The following is a 22,080-nucleotide window of genomic DNA, read 5'->3' as shown; positions in this document are numbered from 1 at the left end:
CTATCTCTCTCAATGCTTCTGCCTGTAAATCTGATCCTACCTATGCTTTTTATTTTTCTACACACGAGCTGTCCTTTTTTGCCCAGTTGCAATCTCACCAGTTGTATGACCTTAACACATGACCTAAATTAGCCTCGTTCTGTATTAAATTTAAGGTCACAGAATTGAATTGCCTGCAATGGTACCTGGACTTCAGATCTTCTACCATGTCGGGAAAGGAAATGAATTACTATACTCATTAAATATTGCAGGGTTCAAATAATATATGTTCAGTCTGTTCCTAATGATAATGGCAGCTAGACTAATAAATATGACCCCAGGGAAAGTAATCACCATAGTATATGAAAATGAGTTACTTTGTCTGTTCTTTTCTGAGTTTTGCATGTCAGGCAATATTATAGTTGACTCTTATAAGTATGCCTCCTCTCAACTGATCAGGGTTTTTTTTTATATCAGGGGTTCCATCCAGTTGATAGCAAAAGCATGATAAAGAAACAAGCCTTTCTTGAGGAGAGATGTTTCATGAAAGAATGCTTGAGACTTAAGAAGGACTCACAGGAGGCTATTACATAGATATATATTTAATATGATATATGTGATTATGGTTACAGATACATATTTGGTGCTTAATTTATTAAAAAATGTGGGTTACATATGTAGTACATGAGGTTTGGATACAAAAAAATCAGAAGATAAACACAATTGTTCAAGAATTAAAAATTTATGGGAAAAATGCTGAAAAAAATGTTTTAATAAACCTTCCATTTCTACTCAATTCTCTTGGCAGTGTGTTCTGAAAATGATATTTGAGTTGCCACATTAAAAAAAAAGAAGCTTTGGTTTCTCCAAATCAAACATTATCCAGATTGATTTTCTCCAATAGTACATTTCTCATTGGTTTTGTCTGTGCTTTCCTAGATAGGAAGTTAAATGCTTTAATGTATTTATTATTATATTAAGTGTGGTTAGATCTGTTTTAAATATTTCTTCTCACAGAAGGAAAAGAGAAAGGAAAGTATGGGGTGAGATGGGAAGGAAAAATATTTCAAGTGAGAGAATAAATGACTTATAAGACAGTTATTAAACTGGGTATGAATAAGGTTGTTTTCTACATTCTCTACTAAAACAGGACAATTATTATTAAACTCTGAGTTGAGGATAATACTACAAAGATTTATTTGTATATTTTGCTTGTCACTCTCTGCTATGAGTTTCCATTCAAAGTTACAGATTTCCCCTCAGTGGGGGAGTTGACCTTTCCAGTTCCAGGATGGTTAACTGGTGCTGGGGAAAGCCTTTCTTGAAATATTGCCTGCTCTGGTTTGCCACACAATCTGTCTGGTGAAAAGTACGTTTTATACAAGAGGCAGCTGCTAAATTGTTAACTACAGAAACTTACATTGAACAAATGTTAAATTCATGCTTCTAATACAATGAAAAGACAGAGAATTAGAGGGCTCTAATAGCTATTTGAGCAAGACACACTGAGAGACACCAAGACTTCATGTCCAAACCTACACAGAGTTGCCTAGCCCTTGGGTTTGGATGTTTGGGTGTTGGAAGCTGAGTTCTCCTATCTGCTTTCTGGCAACTGACAGCCCAAGTAGAGTGGAGATCCTCCATATTCATTCTTTTTTCTAGTTAAGAGTCCTTACAATAGTAAAATCAAATCTCTCCCCTAGCTGCTTTCTGAATCCAGAACGGCCTCCCTGAGAATCTGGAAGACAGAGCAAGAAGTGGATTGATTTTCCACCAAGCTGAGCTGCTCTTAAATGTTTCTAGCCAGTGGGTGAAATTCATAGGTTGGGTACTGCTTTACCACTTCTTTCTCTGCTTTCTTCCCCTACCTCTCATGGCCCACTCTCTTCCAAATCTGTTCAGTTCCCAGGAAACTGAAAATGGCTGTTAAAGGGAACACTTTTAGGAGTAACTCATTTCCCTGAAATATAAGTAACCTTTTCAGCGATTCTCAAGCCACTGAATTTGTAATGTGACAGTTTGGCAAAGCCCTAGAAGGGAATGTTTGTTAGTTTAATAACTGACTTGTTAATGCTCAAATTTTTGTTGAAACTTCTGGATACTGATTATTTTGGGAGATGTAATTTTCATCCTATTGAAATGGATTGTACACAGAGAACACATCTGCCAAGTAAAATCAATGGCTTTGAAGAGAATGAAAATAAAAACAAATTTTTCAGAAAGTTCTCCTTAGGCACTAAACACTGAAATTTACTTAGAACATAGTTTATAAAGAGTTGTAATACATGGGAGTATTGTGTAGGGGGGAACAAAATGTCTTCATGTTTGACTCTACTGATTTGAAAGCCAAGTTACAGATATGCCTCAATTCTATCTTTGAAAAGGAGAAAGAAAATAGAAAATGTGTTTCTCTGGAAAAGTGTTCCTGTGTGTGTGTGTGTGTGTGTGTGTGTGTGTGCGCGTGCGCGCGTGTGCATGCGCGCATATGTAGAGGAGGAAGAAGAAGAGAAGGTGAAGGATGGAGGAATATTTGCCTGGACAAGCAGACAAATGTGAGACATAGCCTCCTAATTTACTCTACAGTTAATAATGTATCGGTCCTTATCTGATTTAAACTTAGTCTGACCCAACACCAAGCTGTGTCAAGCCCAGACAGAAACTCTTAGGTCATGGAGCAGTACCTGGGTTAACCCTTGGTTTCGCTCTTGAATGAGGACCATATTCTCCTACTTCCGCTGACCACAATTCAGTTCCACCACCTTTCTCCCTCCCAAATCCACTTACAACTTTGGTTCCATTTTCACAGGGAAAGAAAATATGAGTACCACAGGCTCTTGTATTAAGTTTCCTATATTCCCAGGGAAGGGAAAGTAGAGAGAAATGGGAGGTGGCAAAAGGAATAATAAATAGATGTTACACATTTTTTCCTGGAAAAATCATCCCCCTTTTTCTAATTTTCCAGAGCTAGAAAAATGTATTTTTTCAGTGTAACCTTGAAAACTACTACTTACACTGGGCTTTGGGCTGTTTTTCTTGTAGGTTTAAGAAAACTTAAAAAAAAAAAATTTAGGGCACTTGGTTTCTCATTTTGGGGTGAAACGCTATATTCCTTTTAATTTATTTCTACATGTTGGAAGAATTACATGTGTATAATAAGTACCACTTTAAATGTAAAGTTATATGTAGTTATATAGATATAGATGGATATATAGATATACAGAAATAATGTCACCTTTTAGCTGAAGGACATTACTTCTTTCCATCTTTTTGTAGCTTTTACAACATGACCCTTACAGTACATTTCCTGCCCTTTGCCTCCTGGGTCAGCTTATGTGAAGTTAAGGCCTTTCTCATCCTCCACTGACAAGTCCAGCCATTCTCACAGAGTGTGCAGTATGTTGGTGAATAAGGTCAATGCAAGTTTTCATAACAGGAACCCCAGGATAAGGCCTCTGAAATCTAGTTTATTCTGTTGGTACTTCAAAACACTTGCCTATTTCAAATAATATGAAAGTAATATTACAATTTTTAATTACATTTTTCCTTAAAATGTTTGGCATTCAAGAAAGAAACAATTCACCTAGATTCTTTGGTTCCTAACATTTCTAGCTGCATGAGAAAGTTAAGAGCTGGCACTTGTTCAACTGAGTTTGAGAACAGCAGACAGATGTTAAGAAAGAAAGTGCCAAAGGACACCCTGGAATGTTTGATCTGAGCTCCCTGTCAGTCTCATATAAATGTGTAGGACAAGAATTTCTTCATGCTCACAATATTGACCCCACCTAGTTGTGGACTGACTCATTAGGAGTTTCTCTAAAGTGAGCAACATCGGTGAGAATGAATGGAATTCATACCAGTTGCAGTTGTTGTAGACCTAATCGCTCCAAACTATTTTCTGAATGTGAAATGTCAGACTATTCAGACATGTTATCCTTTGAAATGAAAAAATACAGAAAACCCACCATGCAGTCAGTGTTTACCAAAAACAGAATAACATAATTGCTTTACTTACAATACTGCTAAGTAATAACTGAGTGAGCTACACACATACTAAAAGTGTGCAAATGTAAAAGAGTAACAAAACTGGGAAATACAAGACTAAATGGTGTAACCCTCTCCTTAAACATTTCAGAATTTATTAATCTTTTAAAAACCACTTCCTTGCTTGTAAATTCACTCAATTCCCTTACAACACTCATACATGGTTCAATCTGATTCAGTTTACTATTAACTTATGTGAGTCATTACTTAATCAAATTCATTAAAGATAAGAAAAAGATTCTAGCAAGACTTGTGATAATGACATACACAAACCTACTAAAAGTATCATGACCTATAGATTAGTTGTGTGGGAGGCATGTCAGAAATATAAATCTGAACTTCTGGCTACAGTTACAAGTTACTAATGCAGGAAGCAAATCAGTGTGAGAAGATGGGTTGCTAGAAGATCACAATACTTTGCAAAATTCAGGATATTTTAAAATTCTGTCTCATATAGAAAGCCTCTACATACAATCACGGTAATTTTTTAAATATAATTTTGTTTTTGAAGAAAATCATCTCTCCAAAAAAATAGATGGCATCATAAGGTAATTAGCCATTTTCAATTTAACAATATTTTCCACTTTTAGTGTACTGTTCTTTTGATATTGAGGTGAGACATCACTACTGCATAGCAACAGTTTTAATTTATATGTCTGGAGTTACAAATTTTTGAGCTAATTGTACCCTCACATGGGTTTCAATTACTTGAAAATTAAAATTTTTGGCTTATATCATAGGGACATAGATACATTTATATATAGTCCACTGTTGATTTTAGGTGATGGATTTATTTATTTAGTTAGTTTTTTTTTTTTCCAGTATCGGGAACCCAACTCACAACCTTGTGCTTGCCAGGCAGGCGCTGTGCCGCTGAGCTAAATCCCCAGCCCTAGGTGATGGATTTAAAACTGAATTTGGTAAGTTTGTAGGGAAGCCAGTGAAGGAGGTACTTATGAATTAATATGAATTGTATTCAAGTTGATTTTGTATAAACACATTATAGTTATCACATCTCTATAGTACCTAGTTAACAGGAAGATGCCCTAAGGGAAAGATCAGTACTTTAAAGAATGTATTTTCTTGAAAAATAAAGTGAAACCTTACACCTTTTTATAACCAAATTCAGAAGTAATTAGGAGATGATCTCTCTGAACAGGAATCAGAACAATAAACTAGATCATTTAAATTCCGTCTTTCACATCTATATTCTTTCTTAGACTAATTTAGGTGGTGATCATTGTCTGTCTAAACCCACATTTGGTGATGCCATATCTTTTTCTTATGTAGTTTTATCTTAGGGAGAATTCTGTGATTCTGATTGAGGCTGAAAGAATTGCTGGGTAGAGCGTAATTAGGAATGAGATAGAAAGAAGATATGAGAAGGAAGGCACCGGACAGAATAAAAGATCCATATCCAAAACAGTATGGGCAAATGAAAAGGGACACTCCTTGAAGTTTTCCCAGTTTGGGTATTTTTGCACAAAGCAATGTGGAGATATATAGGTTACTGGAAAATGCAGCGTGATTATGGAGGATGTAACTTCCAGGATGATTTTAATAGCCTCACCGTATTTTTACTTGACTAACTCCTGATAAAATTCTGAGCGCACAAAGCGAGGCAGTGAATCCTTTTCCATCAGGGCATGGATTCTCTTCTGGGCCATGTCAAAGCTGCTTAAGGAAGGTTCCATCAGGTTCTTCATTGTGATGTCTTTAGTGAAGTAATCAATATTCACCTGTGGACCAGAAAACAGTCACTGAGTCAGCCCAGACTCTGAGGTTAGATAATGGTTGCAAAAGGAGGCAGAATTTCTAAGCAATAAAATATAAGATGGGAGGAAAGTCCTAAAAAGTGACAAATATGTGTCTACTCTACAGGCAAAGAGGTAAGGCAACTGATGCTTTCAAATTGCACAAGTCAGTTTCAGACCCCACCAAAGTCAGACATCCGTTAAGTCAGACCCTCCACCAGTAGCCAACACTGGCACATCTTGTTTCATTTTAACAATAGCCTGAAGAAGGATTCTTCAGTTTTACAGGGAAACACTACATACGAAATGACTGAAAGATGCAGTGAATGTTTAAATTAAAAGGCACATTGCCATTAATTACCTTCATACTATTCTCCCGCTCATTTCAAACACATTTGTCCCATCGTGCTTTCTACTTTCTGAAGCAGTTCTGGAAGTCCTCTTTCATGAGTGCTTTTATTTATGCTGTTGTGGCTGCCTTGATGGTCTGAATCCATTGAAAACACTTGTACCTTTCATGGTCATTTTGACTTTGGGAAGGGTCAGAAGTTACATGGTGCCAGACCCAGTAAATAAAGTGAATGGGGACATATTGTAATTTTTTTTATAAGCCTACCTTTATATTGGATGACATTTGAGCAGAACTTACCATATTTTTTATCACAACTTACGATAGTCACTTCCAGAACTACTTCAAATAGTGACAAGAGAGGTGGCATAAGTGTGTTTGAAACATAAAGGAGAATATTGGAGAGAATTTACTGTACTATTTTCTTAATGTAAACATTCATTGTATTTTTCAATTTCACTGTGTATATGCCCAAGAACTGGGTCACAGGAGGACCCAGCTTCTGGGACAACATTCATATTACAGCCATTGTGAATGCCTCCCTGGGAACTTTGCAGATGAGTTTGCTGAGGATAATTTGAAAGGAATATATATACTTCACATTGTATGCTTTAATAACTCTTAAGGGGTCTGAATATAAAAGAGAAAGAAATAGAATCTAAATCAGCCAATGATCCTGAATTGCAACATTGGAAAATGAATTAGAACATTGGAAAACATTTCAATTATCTCTTGGACTTCTATTGAAAGGAACTGATAATTACAGAGCAGCTTCGGGTTAGAGTGAGAAAAAGGCATGGCTGGGGAGTACCAGGACAGAATTCACCAATGAATAGCACTTTAAAAATTATTTTTATGTACATATACCTTCTCTAACCAGTCATTCTGATACATATTCACTGTTTACTGAGTTAAGAAAATATTATCTCACTAACTTAAATATGGTCAAATGATAATTTGGAATGTACAAATTATCTACTTATGGAGATGCACACAGCCACTTCTCTTTTTAAATCTTACTTCCTATTCTTGCCACTGTATCTCTCAGTTCTTCGTATTGAAGAGCTGGGGTTAATAGAGAAAGAAAACTTAAGTTACTATCGGTCTGAGTAAATTTGTTATATAGGCCAATCTTAGCAAAATGAAATAGCAAGCCAGGCCTGTTGGGACACATCTGTAATTCCAGGACTCTGGGAAGTGGAGAAGGCAGGATCACAAATCCAAACCCAGCCTGGGGAATTTAACCACTTGGTCAGAACCTGTCTCAAAAATAAAAAAATGAAAGAAGGGATGGGAACATAGCTCGGGGTGAAGGAAGGCCCTGAATTTAGTCCTCAGTATAGTAAAACAAACAAAAAAGAGTAAATATTTAAATCAAGAACAAGATTTTCATAATTTTTAAGTACTGATAACTATAAATTATTAAATATACTCAAAGCATATGTGAAATGTGAAATGCTTGCCAATAAGAGAACTGAGGATTAGGATTAGCAAAAATGGAGGATTTAGAGACTTACCCAAAGTCACATATATAGGAAGGTCTGAATTTGCATATTTGTATCCATTAATCTGACAAATATTTACCAAATGCTTATGATATGCCCCTACATGGGCATTCATTATTTATAATAGAGGTCAAGTTGATTTAATTAGAGGAATGTAATAGGTGACCATTATTTATTTGTTCTAGTAGATCAACCAGTCAGGATTTTACTTATTTTGAAATTCTATTTTTAATGTCTCACATTTTGATAACCAATCATGTTCTACTAAGAAACTTTGAGAACAATGTTTCCCTAGAGCTCAGAGCAACTAGTGATAGTCTAGATAGAGCTCCTCCATTTTCAGGTATTTTGACAAATCCTAGAACTCTGTAAAGGGGAATGAAGATGGTAGAAAGCTTGAAGGTTGCAAATTAGGAATCCAGTTTGAATGAGGATATGTATGCCTAATTTAAAACTAAGTGTACTCCCTTTGTGAATTAATCTCTTCCTAATGTACATAAACTCCATACTGACAGAACAAAAGACGACCCAACACAAATGCTATCAAAAATAGCAGAAAGCTAGCACATGTCCTTGGAGTAGGAGGCTGAGCAGAAGGGGAGTTCTGGAGAGAACAAAATCTAGTTCCCTCCCAGGATGTTTTCATTTTCTCAGCTTTGACCCATGTACTTTACACTTTCACGCTCTTGTTGGGAGCACATCTGTTGGTACTGTTATATAATTAACCCATCTACTCAAACATATTCACCTATTAAAAAGGGCCAGTGAGGGATAAAACACAAACAAAGGACTAAATATGTAATGTTGGCACTATAGGAATTGAGCACACGTGGGAGAAAAGGAATGTTAGAGATTTTCCTGCTTCGTGTCACCTCAGATAGATTTTTGCCTACACAAGGAGTTTATTCAGTCACCTCTGTGCTTGACTCCACACATTTTGATACACTGAATTTCCCAACTAGATGAAAAGAGCAATGTGGAATTTCCGTGACCTTACCAGCATGGGATCAACAAGTCTTACTGTGACCACCCTGGATTCCCTAACCGGCTTTTCAGTTTGGTTTCATTGGTTGCGGAGAAAAGAGTGGACAAATATCTCCCAGAACTTCTTTGAGATCAACATAGGTTATATGGTCTTTCGTAGTAAATTTGTGGTACTTTGGTTTTAAACATTTCTAGCACAGTGCTCTTGTGCTATTTTGGCTTTTGTGGGTGGAAGTCCTGTTGTTCCAACTAGAGTGTAAACACCAAAGGCCAGGTGTGGCAAAACAAAGGAGGAGGAGAACACAGAGTCAGGGATAGGAAGAGATTGAATGAAAGAAATGGAAAAGGAAGAAAAGCAAAGACAATTGGTAGGGATATTCATTAGGTATTGATTAGTTCAGACAATGAGATAAATGTTTCCACACATACTGGTTATTTAACTTAATCCTCACAACAACTATACAAAATTGTCTCTATTATTCTTATTTGCACAAAGGAAGAATCTAGATTGAGAAAAACTCAGAGATTCCCTCAAGACTGTACACTACTACCATTTCCTCTTGAGGTCACGTGCTACCGAAGAAAGACCCAGAAGCCCACAAAGCACTACACAGGACAAGTCCTATCTGCTTGATCACATTGCTCTGCCTTAGAACTCAGGAGGTGCCTAATTAGTGGCCTGCTCACAAACAGAAGTAGCATTATTAACTCCAAAGGCTGACCCTGTATCTTAGGTCTAACTCCTTCCCAATAATTTGTTTTGTCTGATCCTTAACTGACCACCCTCACCCTCTGCCCCTCAGGTCCAACCTCTTTAGGAGCCTCAGTTTGGATGAATTCTTCATAAATTTCCTTTGCTTTCTCAGCCATCTTGGCAGGGGACTTGATCTTCTTGTAGTCCTCACAGGCAATCCAGAACTCAAGATTTTCTTCACTGAATTCAGACTTCAGGAAACTTTTGAAACTGGCAAGCCCATCTACCAGGAGAAAAAGTCAGTTGAGGAACTTTGTTAATTTTATTTCATAGCCACTGTGTGTGGCTGCATAGCTTAGGCTTACTTCATTCATATACATATATTGATGTAGGAACCTTACAAATGTTAAGTCACTCTTCTTCACTACATACCTAAGAAGCAGGTATTATAAACACCTAATTTATCTTATTTTATAGATGAAGTCAGAGAGATCAAATGACCAAACATAGATAAACAGCTGGTAAGTAGCACAGGTGGGATTCAAACTCAGACAGTTCGACTTAACAGTCCCTGCACTCTTCCATTACCCTAAGCCACTTCTCTAGAGATGCACAATTCACGATTCAGCTTCTAGGAAGAGGAACTGTCCACTAATGGGTGCAGGCTTTGTACAGCACTTTAACAAAGAAAGAAAAAAAAGCCAACACAAATGTCCCCGAGAAAGAAAAGGAAAGGACTTAGCAATGCTGTTCTATGCACAAAGGTTTTGTTCATTCTCATCAGCCTTTCCTTAGCCCCTCACTAGAATGAAGAAGGGATAGAGAAGCAGGGAGAAAGCGGAGAACTCTGAGCCTCAGTCCTGCTCACCATGGACAGTCACAGAGGCCTCTGGCACTGACAGAGGGTTTATCTATCACACTGTCTTTTAGAACAGTTGAACACAGTGTATATTTAGGTGACAAATGATTCCTGTTTATGGTGTCAAGAAACACTATTGACAATAATGCCATTCTGGACACATACCAACTACATTTAAAACTTGGTGTGTCAGTATAAGTAATATTAATGCTCAGTGTCATGGAAAGCTGCTTATGCATGTTTCACGCATTATAAAACAATCACTATGGCAAGTGAAATAACCTGCCCTAGGGGAGAGTATAGATTCTGTGGAAAGTAGACAATGAGGAAACACACCAGACATTTACATAATGGAGAAGAACTCTAGAAAGGATAGTAACAGAATCACAGGAGGGGCCTAACTGTAAGTCAGGTTTAGGAAAGGTAGGATAGTGATATTCTAGTGAAGACCTGCAAGGAAGAGACCAGATGAAGATGCCACATGTACAATGATTATTATGCCCATCAATTAATTATACATCAGGTTTTCATATACATTGAATTTAATATATTACAACTATTATGATTCTGTTTCTAGCTTACTATTGCTTCTATACAATAACCTCTAGTTTCTAGTTTTCTACAACTATTGATTCTGTTTCTAGCTTACTATTGCTTCTATACAATAACCTCCAGTTTCTACTTTGAGGGACATATTTACATATGCAAATATGCATCTATATAGATATACCTAGGTATAGATATATATATATAAATTCTTGGGCCTTATTTTCTGTTTATTTCTTACATTTCTAGCATTAATCTCTAAAGTGGTAGGTGAGTAAAATGCATGGATGTAGAGGACTTTAGAAGACTTTGGAAAAAAAAAGACATTGGAAAGCTGGGTATTGGTGGTACATGCTTGTAATACCCTCAACACTTTGAGAGGCTGAGTCCAGAGGATTGCAAGTTCAAGCCCAGCCTAGGAAATTTAGTGAGATCCTGTCTCTAAAGTGATTTTTCTTTAAAGACTCAGGAATGTAACTCAATGTGAGGTCTTGGGTATATTCCCCAACACTAGACATAAACACACCAAAAAAAAAAAAAAAAAAGTAAGTAAGAAAGAAAGCACTGGAGTCAAATAAAGGAAAAAAGAAAAACTAAACCTATAATATTTTTCTTCTCTTTAGTATATAACCAAAATTCCAACAAATGTGTATCTTTAAGAAGAGAACCCATGTCTAATTATTATGTAAGAAAAGTTAAAGATCTCTAAGGGGAAGAAAGAGAAAAATTAATTTTCCCCAGGCTGTATAAAGTCACACATAGTCACGTGCCTGGAGTGTCACTTGCTTTGCAGGACAGAAGCAAGAATGACAATCACTAATATTTCAGTGTCTGGATTTTATCCAACTTGGCCTCACCCAGAGACACTTCTGTAATCACTAGTTCTGCTTATGGAGTATATTCACATTCTGAATTCATTTTCTTTGACCTCATTTCAACCCGTTTTTATTTCCTCTGGAATACTTCCCTGCTTCTTTTTATAGACTCTAAATTTTCATTCATTAGTCCTTGCTTAACACATTGATTTCACAGAATAAGCACAAAATATATGTGATAATTAAACCAGAATTATATATATCTAGGAATAATGGTAATTATGATACACAATTTTCTCTAGAAACCTGGCTGGGGCAATTACTTTCTTAAAAACCTTTAATAACCTGCATCTGGATAAAATCAGGTATATTTTCTCTCTCTCTGCCCCATGTTTTCAACTGTTATTCCAGCACTATTTGTCAAAATTTAGTGTCACAGGAGTCAACAGATATGTTAAAAGAAAAAATAAGATCTTGTTCTCTGTCTTGGTGATAGTTTTTGTTTCTTAAACAAAAGGTGTTAGATAGTGTCTATTGAAATGGGAAATTTCTCAGGCACTTTCTAGTTGCCAGGAAATGAAGTCTTATGAGCTCCTTAAAAATGAGATCGAAGACTGCAGAGTTAAAACAATTCCATAGAATAAGCCAGTAGCAAAATAATCCTCATGAGTTCTATAGTCTTATAATCAGCACTCTGAATCACCCATTGTTAGGATTTCACAACCCTGTCCCCAAGAGCATGGAAAATAACTTCTCAGTGTAGTGAGTCCATTTTCTGGGTTTTGGTTTGGTCACTCTTGTTGAATCCCACAATACTGTTCCAAGGCTTTTTGTCTATGTATATGCTTTAAACCAAAACTCAGAAATTGGTTGGATCGCTTGTAGGTCTGGGAGGTGTTTAAAACTATTCTTTTTCTCATTTCGTTTTGAGAATTCTCTGAGGGTTCTCTTACTGGAACCCTCTACTGCCACTCTTAGAGTATTCTCTTCTTCTTGGTTTTCTACTGGTCCATCCCTCAGAGACTTTCTCTGCTGACTTCTCATCACCCTGCAGGACATCTTCTTGGGTTAGGGTTGAAAAGACTTCAGGCCAAAATCTTTATTCTGCAAAGAATACACATTTCCTTTGTCCTACCACCTTTCCTTGCCCACTCTATAATGTTATAGAGCTCCCAGCATATATCCTTGTGTCATGGTTTGTGTCTGAATGTCCCTGTAAAGCCTCATGCAGTCATGGAGTGGGCTGCTAGAGTTTCTAATTGATTCATGGCCCAGTACTGGGATTACAGGTAAGAGTGCTACACCTGTCCTGGGGCATGTCGTTTGCATACAATATAAGGGCGGGAAAGAGGCTTGCCCCCCTTTTTGCTCTTGTTGCTTTTGCTGTTTTCTGCCACCATAACCTGTTGCCCTGTACCATGTGCCACGCTGCCTTGGGGCCAGCAGAGTATGGACTGAAACCTCCACAAACTGTGAGCTAAATAAACCTTTCCTTTCTTAATTTTGGGTGTCAGGTATTTTGTCCCAGCAATGGGAGAAAATTAACCAAGACATCGTGATTGACCTTACCTCCTTCCCTGCATGGAGCCTTAGAATACCTGTAACACAGCTCTTCAAACATCCACTATCCAGGAAGCAGATGAAACGCATCTGATCCAGGGTTTTGGACAAACACCTTGAATTGTGGTTTGCATTATAATCCCAGAATTGACCCCCCTACCTAAGAACTAATTAAAACCACCTATAAGACCACTTTGAGAATAAAAGGAGCATTATGCAAGTCCAAGTCAGTTTGGTATAAAGGGAAAAAACACTGAAAACTAGATTAGCACAAATCTCTTCAATAAGAGGTGGAGGGGATGGAGAGGAAATGAAATGGCATTGATAAGTGCCATTACATTGCTTCTGGGTTCAAAGTATGGGCTCTAGAGCCAAGATTGCCTGGGAGTGAATTCTGGCATATTATATCAGTGTAATAACTTGGGCAATGTTTTTCAACCTCTTGGAGTCTCTGTTGTCTCATCTGTAACATGGAGGTAATAATGGAATATATCTGAACGGGTTTGGGTAAGGATTAAGTAATTCACATAAAGCTCTTACATGTTGCTGAACATAGTTGTCACTGTGTAGCTCAATACATGTTCGTTTCTAACTTCATTATTCATCATTATTCATAAAAATTTAAAATTATTCTTTGTCATCATTCAACACCCAACTCAAATGTTATCTCATTACCCAAAATCTTCTGCTTTTTCTTGAAGATTTTTGTCATTAGTAGGGAAGAGATCACTCTCTGTTCTGTTTGGGGGATTGTTTGGTTATGCAAATGCTGTTAACTCTTCAAGTTCCAGGTCTGAGTTTCTCTTAGTTTGCCTCTTTTTATCATCCCACCCCCCGCACTACATAGGACACATTAGTGGGAATATTTCTTTCCAGTTCACAGAATTGAACTAGACAAATTTTAGAGAAAAATAAAATTTCTGATTCTACTATTTCTGTAGTATTTTATTTTATGGGCAAGCTATCTCTGAATCAGTTTCCATTTCTGAAAAATAGGAATTGTTATTGTATCTTAGTCATAAAATTATTGCCACCATTAAATAAACTAATATATGCAAAGTGTTCAGACTAGTGCATGGAGCCTGATGAATAATAAATGTCAACAATTGCCTTTATTATTATAATTATTGTCTTAAATGATAGCTGTAGTTGCCACTGACTAAGATGATAAAGATGAGCCAGAAGAGAGAAGGAGAAAAGCTGAAAACTGAAGAGAGAAGCAAAAGGAAAATTCAAAGATTAAAAAAAAAAATTAATGATCCTGGATCACGGCTACTTGACTCCCCATGGAAGAGTCCAAATCCCAAGGGTGTCTCAAGGAAGTGCTCTGACCTTTCTGCGCTCCTGAGAAAAGAGAAGCCACATAAAAGCTTTGCTGCTATTGGACTGGGTTTCATTCTTCCTTTGATCACAAATATGATCATTTGGAAAAACTGTTCGTGTCACTGTCTTACATAAGCTCCCATGCGCAATTGTTTTTTGTGTTCATAGTGTAGTACACTGATTCTGTGCTCCTTCGACTTACAGCATGGAACAGGTGGTACCACCTATAGAACTGAAGACAAAACATGCAAGAGGTTGGTACACTTTCAGAACAGAGTCAAATACACTTAATTAAAATTACTTGCCAGGCGTGGTGGCGCACGCCTGTAATTCCAGCACTTGGGAAGCTGAGGCAGGAGGATTGTTGTGAGTTTGAGACCGGCCTGGGCTACAAAGTGAGCTCAAGGCCAGCCTGAACTGCTTAGCAAGACCCTGTCTCAAAAGACCAAAAAAAAAAAAAGGATAAAATTACTCTTGAAATGCATAAAGGTAAGAGGACCTTTGCTAGTTAGAAAAGATTGAGCAGCAGTTTAACTCTTTTGTTATTTTATTTACCAGCTTGGTACCAATTAATTTTATTCTCACTCAAAATTTTTTTTAAAAGTCGATTTAAAGCATGCTTCAGCAACTCTAGCGACAATGACAAAAAATACTTTGTCTTACCACAAACTAATGCCAAATTTTTTTTATAAAGACATTGTTCCTCAAGTTTAAATGGTTTAAATCTAACAAATCAAAATACCAGAAGGAATTTCAAAGTTTTAAGTGTGCATATTTCTCAAATGTATCTGTCTTCCTTTCCTGTCTCGTGTCAATCACAGCTAATGTTAGACACTTTCTGGTTATAGACTTAGGTTAAGAAGATTCTGATTAATTCTCTCTCATAAGAGCTGAGTAGATAATGTTTGGTTCACAGGTATCCATGATGCGCAATAGCTGATGTGCAGGGACAGAGACAGACAGAAATCCTCCAAGCCAGGAGTGTTAGGCAGAATCATCTGTGTGTGTGTGTCATTCCACTGGTTCTTCCCTAGGAAGAATAGCCAGAGAATAGCCAGAGAGCTGCAGAAAGCAGTGACAGAGAGCGAGAAGCAGAGATGGAGAGAAACAGAAGGAAAGAAAAAGAGAGACCAAGAAACAGTGAGAATAGAGAAACAGAAGAAAGGGGCTGTCTTATTTATGGCTGCATCCTCCTTAAGCCGAAATGTCCTTGTTTCTGGGAAATCTTTAAGACCCATACCATAAACCAGGGATCCCCAGTTAGAGCCATGGCGGGTCTCTGGTCTGTCAGGAGAGGTGCCACACACAGCATGGAGTGACCACTATAAGCCTGCTAAGCTTCTGTGCTCGGGCCTCTCCCCCGGCTCCTTCACTGTCTGAGCTCTGCCTTGTCAGTCAGCTAGCATTACATCCTCAAAGAAGCGGGAACCCTACTATAAACTGTGCCTCCAAGGGATCTTGGTTGAGCAAAACTAATATAATAATAATACAAATAAAGTGCACAATAGATGTAATGTGCTTGAATCATCCTGAATCCCCCCTCCCAGTTATCTCTGACCTTTGCATTGTCCCTCACACCTCCTTTATGGAAAAATAATCTTCTGAAAACCCATCCCTGGGGCCACAAAGGTTGGGTATGGCTTCCATAAATCCTCTGCTTTGTTCAAGCTGATTTGAGTGCACAGGTATACTTTTCAAGGAAAGAGTTGACTGGAATATTTATAGAATAATTATCCATTTATTGCTTTGGGGAAATTAAGTGATAAAGCATCAGAAATATAAATGACTTAAGAAGATTATTATCTCAGATTTAGGATTATAGACATAACTGTAAACACACATATAAATTAAAATAGTTATACACAATTAGATGACATGAATATTACAGGTGTGTACAGATATATAAATACACACACAAATATATATATATATATATACACACTATTTTTTTCTCTCTGAGAAGTAGAAAATATTGCTATGAGAATCTTGGGCTTCAAGCTCACACCATCTGTTTGCAAGCTAAAAGATTTTGGTCCCTATGCAAATACTACAGTGTTGACATTAAGTGCCTCTGGCTCACCTCCACCCCTAGCTTTCTTATCCAACAGCTCTCTGACCCCTTAAAGCCTGAAAAACAGAGCATGTGGCCCTAAGAATTGTGTGACCAAAAAGACTACGTATGGGCACACAGTATTTACTCTCCTCCTTAACCATTTTGCATATATGAAAGGAGCTCTGGTAACTCACATTTTTTGTAATAGTAACAAATACCTCCACCCAGGTACTTATCCTGGATAATTGATCAACATGTCATCTGTCAAACTGCTATGAGCCCCTATACTGGGGCAAGACAACAGATCAGTTGATAAACATAGTGTTCTTCTAACCAATTTTATGGAATGTCTAGGTGTTAAAAAGCAAAAATAGTTCATTAATTTGTATATTTATTGAATAACTTATATGTGTCACAGAACAGTACTCTGTTGAGCAAAAGAAATAAAAAGAGAATCGGAAATGAATACGAATGGAAAACCTCCAGGTTAGAGGTTTTGGTAAGAGATGGACTCTACTGCTCACAAAGGAGACACTTCCTCAGAAACAAGACAACCGTGTTCTTACACCCTTCAACATACATTCTCTGTTAGTTACTCTTTACCCATTAATCATGATGACCTGATAAGAAACACTTTTAAAATCCTTATTTTTTGTTAAATTTCACGTTCCATTGTTGTGGTTACTAGGAAGAAATATGGGCTGCGATTTCCAGTTGAATCATTCTTTTACAGTGAATTAGTCAACAAATGTTTCTTTCCTCATTCTATGCACTTCCTGCTGTGAAACTATCTGGATGAAAAAGGATAAATCCCGGCTGCCAATAAGTTAGTAATCTATCATAGAAGGAAGAGAGCTACAAACAGAATACAAAACAGGCATTAAGTGGCATAAAGGATGTGGTAACAAATGGGCTACTGTGTTCTCCCTTGCGTGGACGGCCCACCCTCTCTCCGGATGGTGTACTTCTTCTCTACTTTTTCTTGGCCCAACCTCATTCTGCAGGCCTGTTTCTTTCCCTACCTTTAATAAAACTTTGCTACGTTAATACAAAGCAAAACAAAACAACGGGCTGTGGAAGTTTAGAGAGTGGATAATTTGTTTCGGATGTTCAAAGAAAGCCAGGCTTTTAGTATTTAGGTTTGCTATTACAAGACAGGGAGAATTTCAATAGGTAGACAAGGTATTCCAGCCAAACAGAGTACAAGAAGAAATCCTATGGAAACAGACAACAGTTTAATCTGCCTAAAGGTCAGCCATACAGTTGTCATGGTGAATAATGAACATTAAAATTTGAACTTGATACCCTAAGCCAGTAATAGCGAACCTTTTAGAGACTTAGTGCCAAACTGCTACCCAAAACCCACTTATTTATTGCTAAGTGCCAATAATGCAATTAAACCTGAATGCTAAGGTTTTAGTTTAGAGAAAACAACTTATGCATTAACATCTTTGTTTTAAAACAAAAATACAAACTCAGGAGGCTGAGGTAGAAGGATCGTTGCAGGTTCAAGGCCAGCCTGGGCTACAAAGTGAGCTCAAGGCCAGCCTGAACTGCATAGCGAGATCCTGTCTCAAAAAGACAAAAAACCCAAAAAACAAAAAAACAAAAATACAATAACACTCGTGCCATAGGTTCACCACAAATTCACTAGACCTTGGAAATGAGTAAGGATTTTTGATCAGGAGAAGGTAAATAGTATTCATTATGGTATTGATTTTATTGTGTTTCGCTTGAAAGAATTTCTATAGTGGTCAGCACCTTTGTCATGTCTGGAATGAAGATGTAACAGACATGCTGTCAGAAGGGGACACTGAGGCAAAGGGACACTATCACCCTTTGTCAAGTCACAAGAGCAGTTTATAGTTTGAACAATGACTGCCCCTTACTGTCCCAGAGATCTTTAAACTGCTATATCCAACCCTTATTAATCCATTAGGAGACTAAGCAGGGAAAAGTACTTTCTCTAGTTTATTGCTGACACATGTCTATAGTCTTGGCTACTTGATAGGTTGAGTCAGAAGAACTCGTCGAGCCCAAGGAGCTCGAGGCTAGCCTGGGCAAAATGGCTATACCCTGCCTCTTAAAAGTAGAAGAAGAAGAAATGGTGGGGAGGAGCATACAGGCCAAGCCACTTGCTCTGCCTCCCAGAACTGCACGGGACTGGTGGGAACCAAACTTGCAGTGTGCACCTTCAGCACACCCTAGGCTCACCTTCTTCCACAGCACCTTACTCTTGTAGCCAGCTCCATAACCACTTTGGGACCCCTCTCTTGTTACAACCACTTTCAAAAAAAACTGAAGAAAGGTCAAAATTGGGAAGAAGGACACTGGCAACCCAAAGGTGTTTTGTGTCTCTCTCCCTATTCTGACCCTCAGATCAAACAATATGAACTTACAGTTGTTCTGCAGGAGCTTGTCCAAGGAATCCCGCCACTGCAGGGCCTCGTCCAGCGAGGGCCTAAAGCAAGAATAAGGACAGAAAAAGATGATGACAGAAGCAAGGAGTTTACCACGTACATGACGATGACTTGACCTGTTCTTACACAGAAATGACACAACGGATCACGCACTTTCAGGGCAAGGATGCTTGACTTATTTTCTAATAATTAGGTCTCTTTAGCTGGTTTGCTTTCATATTGCTACATAGTACTGTATATTTTCCTTCATTTTGCAGTAATTCAGCTAGATCTGCTTCTTTTTAGAAGTAGGCTCTATTTGCCATGAAGCTATTGTAAAAGAAAAATGCCTACCCTCTCCAGCCAGTATACTTCAGTTTCTTAGTTGCCCAGGTAATGGTTCCTGTTTCAGCTCGGGTTACTTCTATCTCTTAAAAAGGCTGGTCACTGTGATGCACACCGTATAAACCAATCCCCAAATGACAAGCCGTTCTGCCTCTGTACTTCCAGCTTGCTTATCCCATATAAGCCCTAGACCACCAGAGATCAGGGCCTGATATTCTAGGAATGATCCTAATCAGTGCTTGTCTATGTAAATAACACTGCCTCCAAATCCTGGGTGTTGTTTCAGTGTTTCTGCTTGTCATTGTATCATGTCTTGAGATTCTTGTATATCCCATGACAATGGCTTCAGCTGTGGTCTTTATTCCAAATATAACTTAATGAAATCAATTTGACTCACTCTAAGGATCCACATTAACCACCTGATTTAATCAGTGAAGGGTATTTGGTTCCACATCTGTATCCCAAGACCGTCTCATTGGAGGTATTGGAAGATGGTATATGTAACTTTGCCTCATGCTGGAAATGCGATCATAGCAATGTTACTTTTAAATATATATATATATATATATATTTTTTTTTTTTCTTTCTTTCTTTCTTGGTCAATTAGGACAGGATAATATTTTTGAAAGATTTAGAAGGAAATCGGTTAATATATCCTGAATCAGAATGTTGTGCATAAATGTTTGAGGTGCTAACTCAAAAGAAAGTAATAGTCAAAAGTTTCCTGTTAGGCTGCTTTTATTTTAACATTTTTAAGTGCAAGAATCCATTTTTCATTTTAACCACCCATTCTTCTCTCACCGCAAATGTTCTAAAGGAGCTGGCGCTGCCTCACCAATGGCCAACTTCACCCTCCCTGTTGGCCTTGCCTGAACCCTTCTTGTGTTGTGGCCTGAGTTCTTCGTGTACAAAGCATTTATTAGACTATGAAGATGAATGAAGGCATTTTTCCCAAGACGGAATTTTTGTAACTCTTAAATCATTTATCAACCATCCAGGTATCCAGGAAAATTCTTGCTTCCATACATTATGAAACATCTTCGGGTCTGAGCTATTCAACTTAACAACTGAAGATGATTGCTCGTCCTACTCTTCAGTTTGCTGCCTCAGGTTCAGGTTCAGCCTCATTTTATGTACATAAGGAGTCCGTAGCAGCAGTAGGTAGGTGTTTTGGCTTAAGGAGTGTGATAATTCCCCAACTCCTCTGTTCCTCATTGTAGAACATGTGCAGATTGTATGTCCTGATTAAATGATTTTTCATAAAATTTTATGTGTTTATCCTTTGAAAGCTAAACTCAACAAAACTAAGGGCAACAAATGTGGTGAAGTAACCTTATGTGATTTCTGCTTTTCCAAACAAAATATAAATGTTATGAATTTATTTATAACAAGTAACAACTTCCCCTCTTCTACTTTTCTTCTGGCTGGTATGAAGGGATGTGCTGAGGAGAAATTGCATACCTATGGGGTTACAAGTGTGTTCCTATATTTCATGGTTTGTTTTCTTGCTAACCAAAAAGGGAGACATTTTCTACAGGGCAGTAACTCCTTTTGGTTCTTCTGTATTGCTTTATCCTGAGAATTTTTCCTATATGTATTATTTCATACCTAGGCATTTGGCAGAGGCCTTACACATCTTCATTTCTTCAGTACAGTGGGTTCAATATTTTGCACATAATAGACACCCACCAAGTCCAATTGTGCACAGAAGCAGCAGGATATTAAATTACTGGACAAAAGAAACTAGCTCAGAGCAAAGAGGAGACCTATTTCACTCACTGAATCTCCTCATATTTTATAAATATTCTCATAGAATGAAATCACTTTCCCGCCCACCCCCTTTACCTCCAGTTGGTTTAGAGGAACCTAGGAAGAAGCAATGACATGAGCAGGTGCACCATACTTAACTGCATTATCGATCCAATTTGTCCCAAATGGTCTTATTAGAGCCAAAGTAATGGTCAATAGCAGTCAACATCACAGCTGAAATTAAATTCCTGAAAAGGATATGTGCAAAGCCTGCTTGGGGGCGAAATTAGTCCAGATTGATTTAAGGGCACAGTCAAGCAGGACAGGTCTCCCACGGTGTGCAGCCCAGTGTTCTGATTACCAGCCTAGGAGCTAGCAGAGGTTCATCCTGTCCTGATTCTCAGAATTCATTGGCTCTCATTAAATCTGACTTCTTTAGAAACAAGATAGATGCAGGTTTAAATGACCAATAAGCATTTTGGCTTGCAGGTCAAAGCTGACCACAGAGGGTTGACAAAGAGCCTCTCTGCGAGGGTGTATAAGGGAGAGAGAGGAAGCTAGTTTAAAGGAAAGGCAAAACAAACACTTATAGAAATGATTAACTGGAGTTTCTGGTGCTCAGTGAGAATGCCACCTGGTTCAGGAAGTGACCATTTTGAGTGGAAATGCTCCCTTTTTTGCACTCATCTCATTTTACTTGTTGAATCTCTTGCATGGCTTTGGTATACCCACTGCCTACAGAAATAGCTTTTCATTCATGGAGAACTTTCCCCACTCCACCACATTGTATTATATACCCCCTATCATATCAGTCTCTAATAAATGAGCCTTTTCATGAAGATCGAAAATGTATGTACAACTGTAGGCTTACATCAAAACGTGGCAGATGATCTTCACCTCCCCTGACCCCCACTTCATCTGTTTCCCGTCCAGTGCTCCCATCACGGCTGGACATGGCGTAAGGGCTCAATAAATGTTTATGGACTTAAGAGTGGCCATGAGCAGGATGCAGTGTAAGATACCCCACAATAGGGGCTGGGGATTTAGCTCAGCGGCAAAAGCGCCTGCCTGGCATACGCAAGGTCGTGAGTTCGGTTCCCGGTACCGGAGAAAAACCAAAAAAAA

The 22,080-nt window shown here is 38.0% G+C and overlaps 1 protein-coding gene across 2 annotated transcripts in view; it reads right to left on the bottom strand.

The window, feature by feature from the left end:
• Nucleotides 1–561: 561 nt before the first annotated feature.
• The window catches only part of Rgs5 (regulator of G-protein signaling 5), a 59,954-nt gene continuing 38,435 nt past the window's right edge, over nt 562–22,080 (bottom strand). For both annotated transcript variants that reach the window (XM_005398257.2, XM_005398258.2), the window contains exons 3-5: nt 18,862–18,923; nt 9,423–9,589; nt 562–5,759 (exon numbers count right to left, since the gene is read on the bottom strand). In XM_005398257.2, coding sequence (XP_005398314.1) covers nt 5,598–5,759; nt 9,423–9,589; nt 18,862–18,923 — 391 coding nt within the window. In that variant the 3' untranslated portion in view covers nt 562–5,597. The remainder of the gene's footprint in view (nt 5,760–9,422; nt 9,590–18,861; nt 18,924–22,080) is intronic.

Source organism: Chinchilla lanigera, unplaced genomic scaffold (genome assembly GCF_000276665.1).
Source record: "Chinchilla lanigera isolate Chin_1 unplaced genomic scaffold, ChiLan1.0 scaffold00061, whole genome shotgun sequence".
Classification (NCBI taxonomy): domain Eukaryota; kingdom Metazoa; phylum Chordata; class Mammalia; order Rodentia; family Chinchillidae; genus Chinchilla; species Chinchilla lanigera.
The sequence above is the reverse complement of the archived record's forward strand: the minus strand, read 5'-3'. Positions and strand labels throughout refer to the sequence as shown.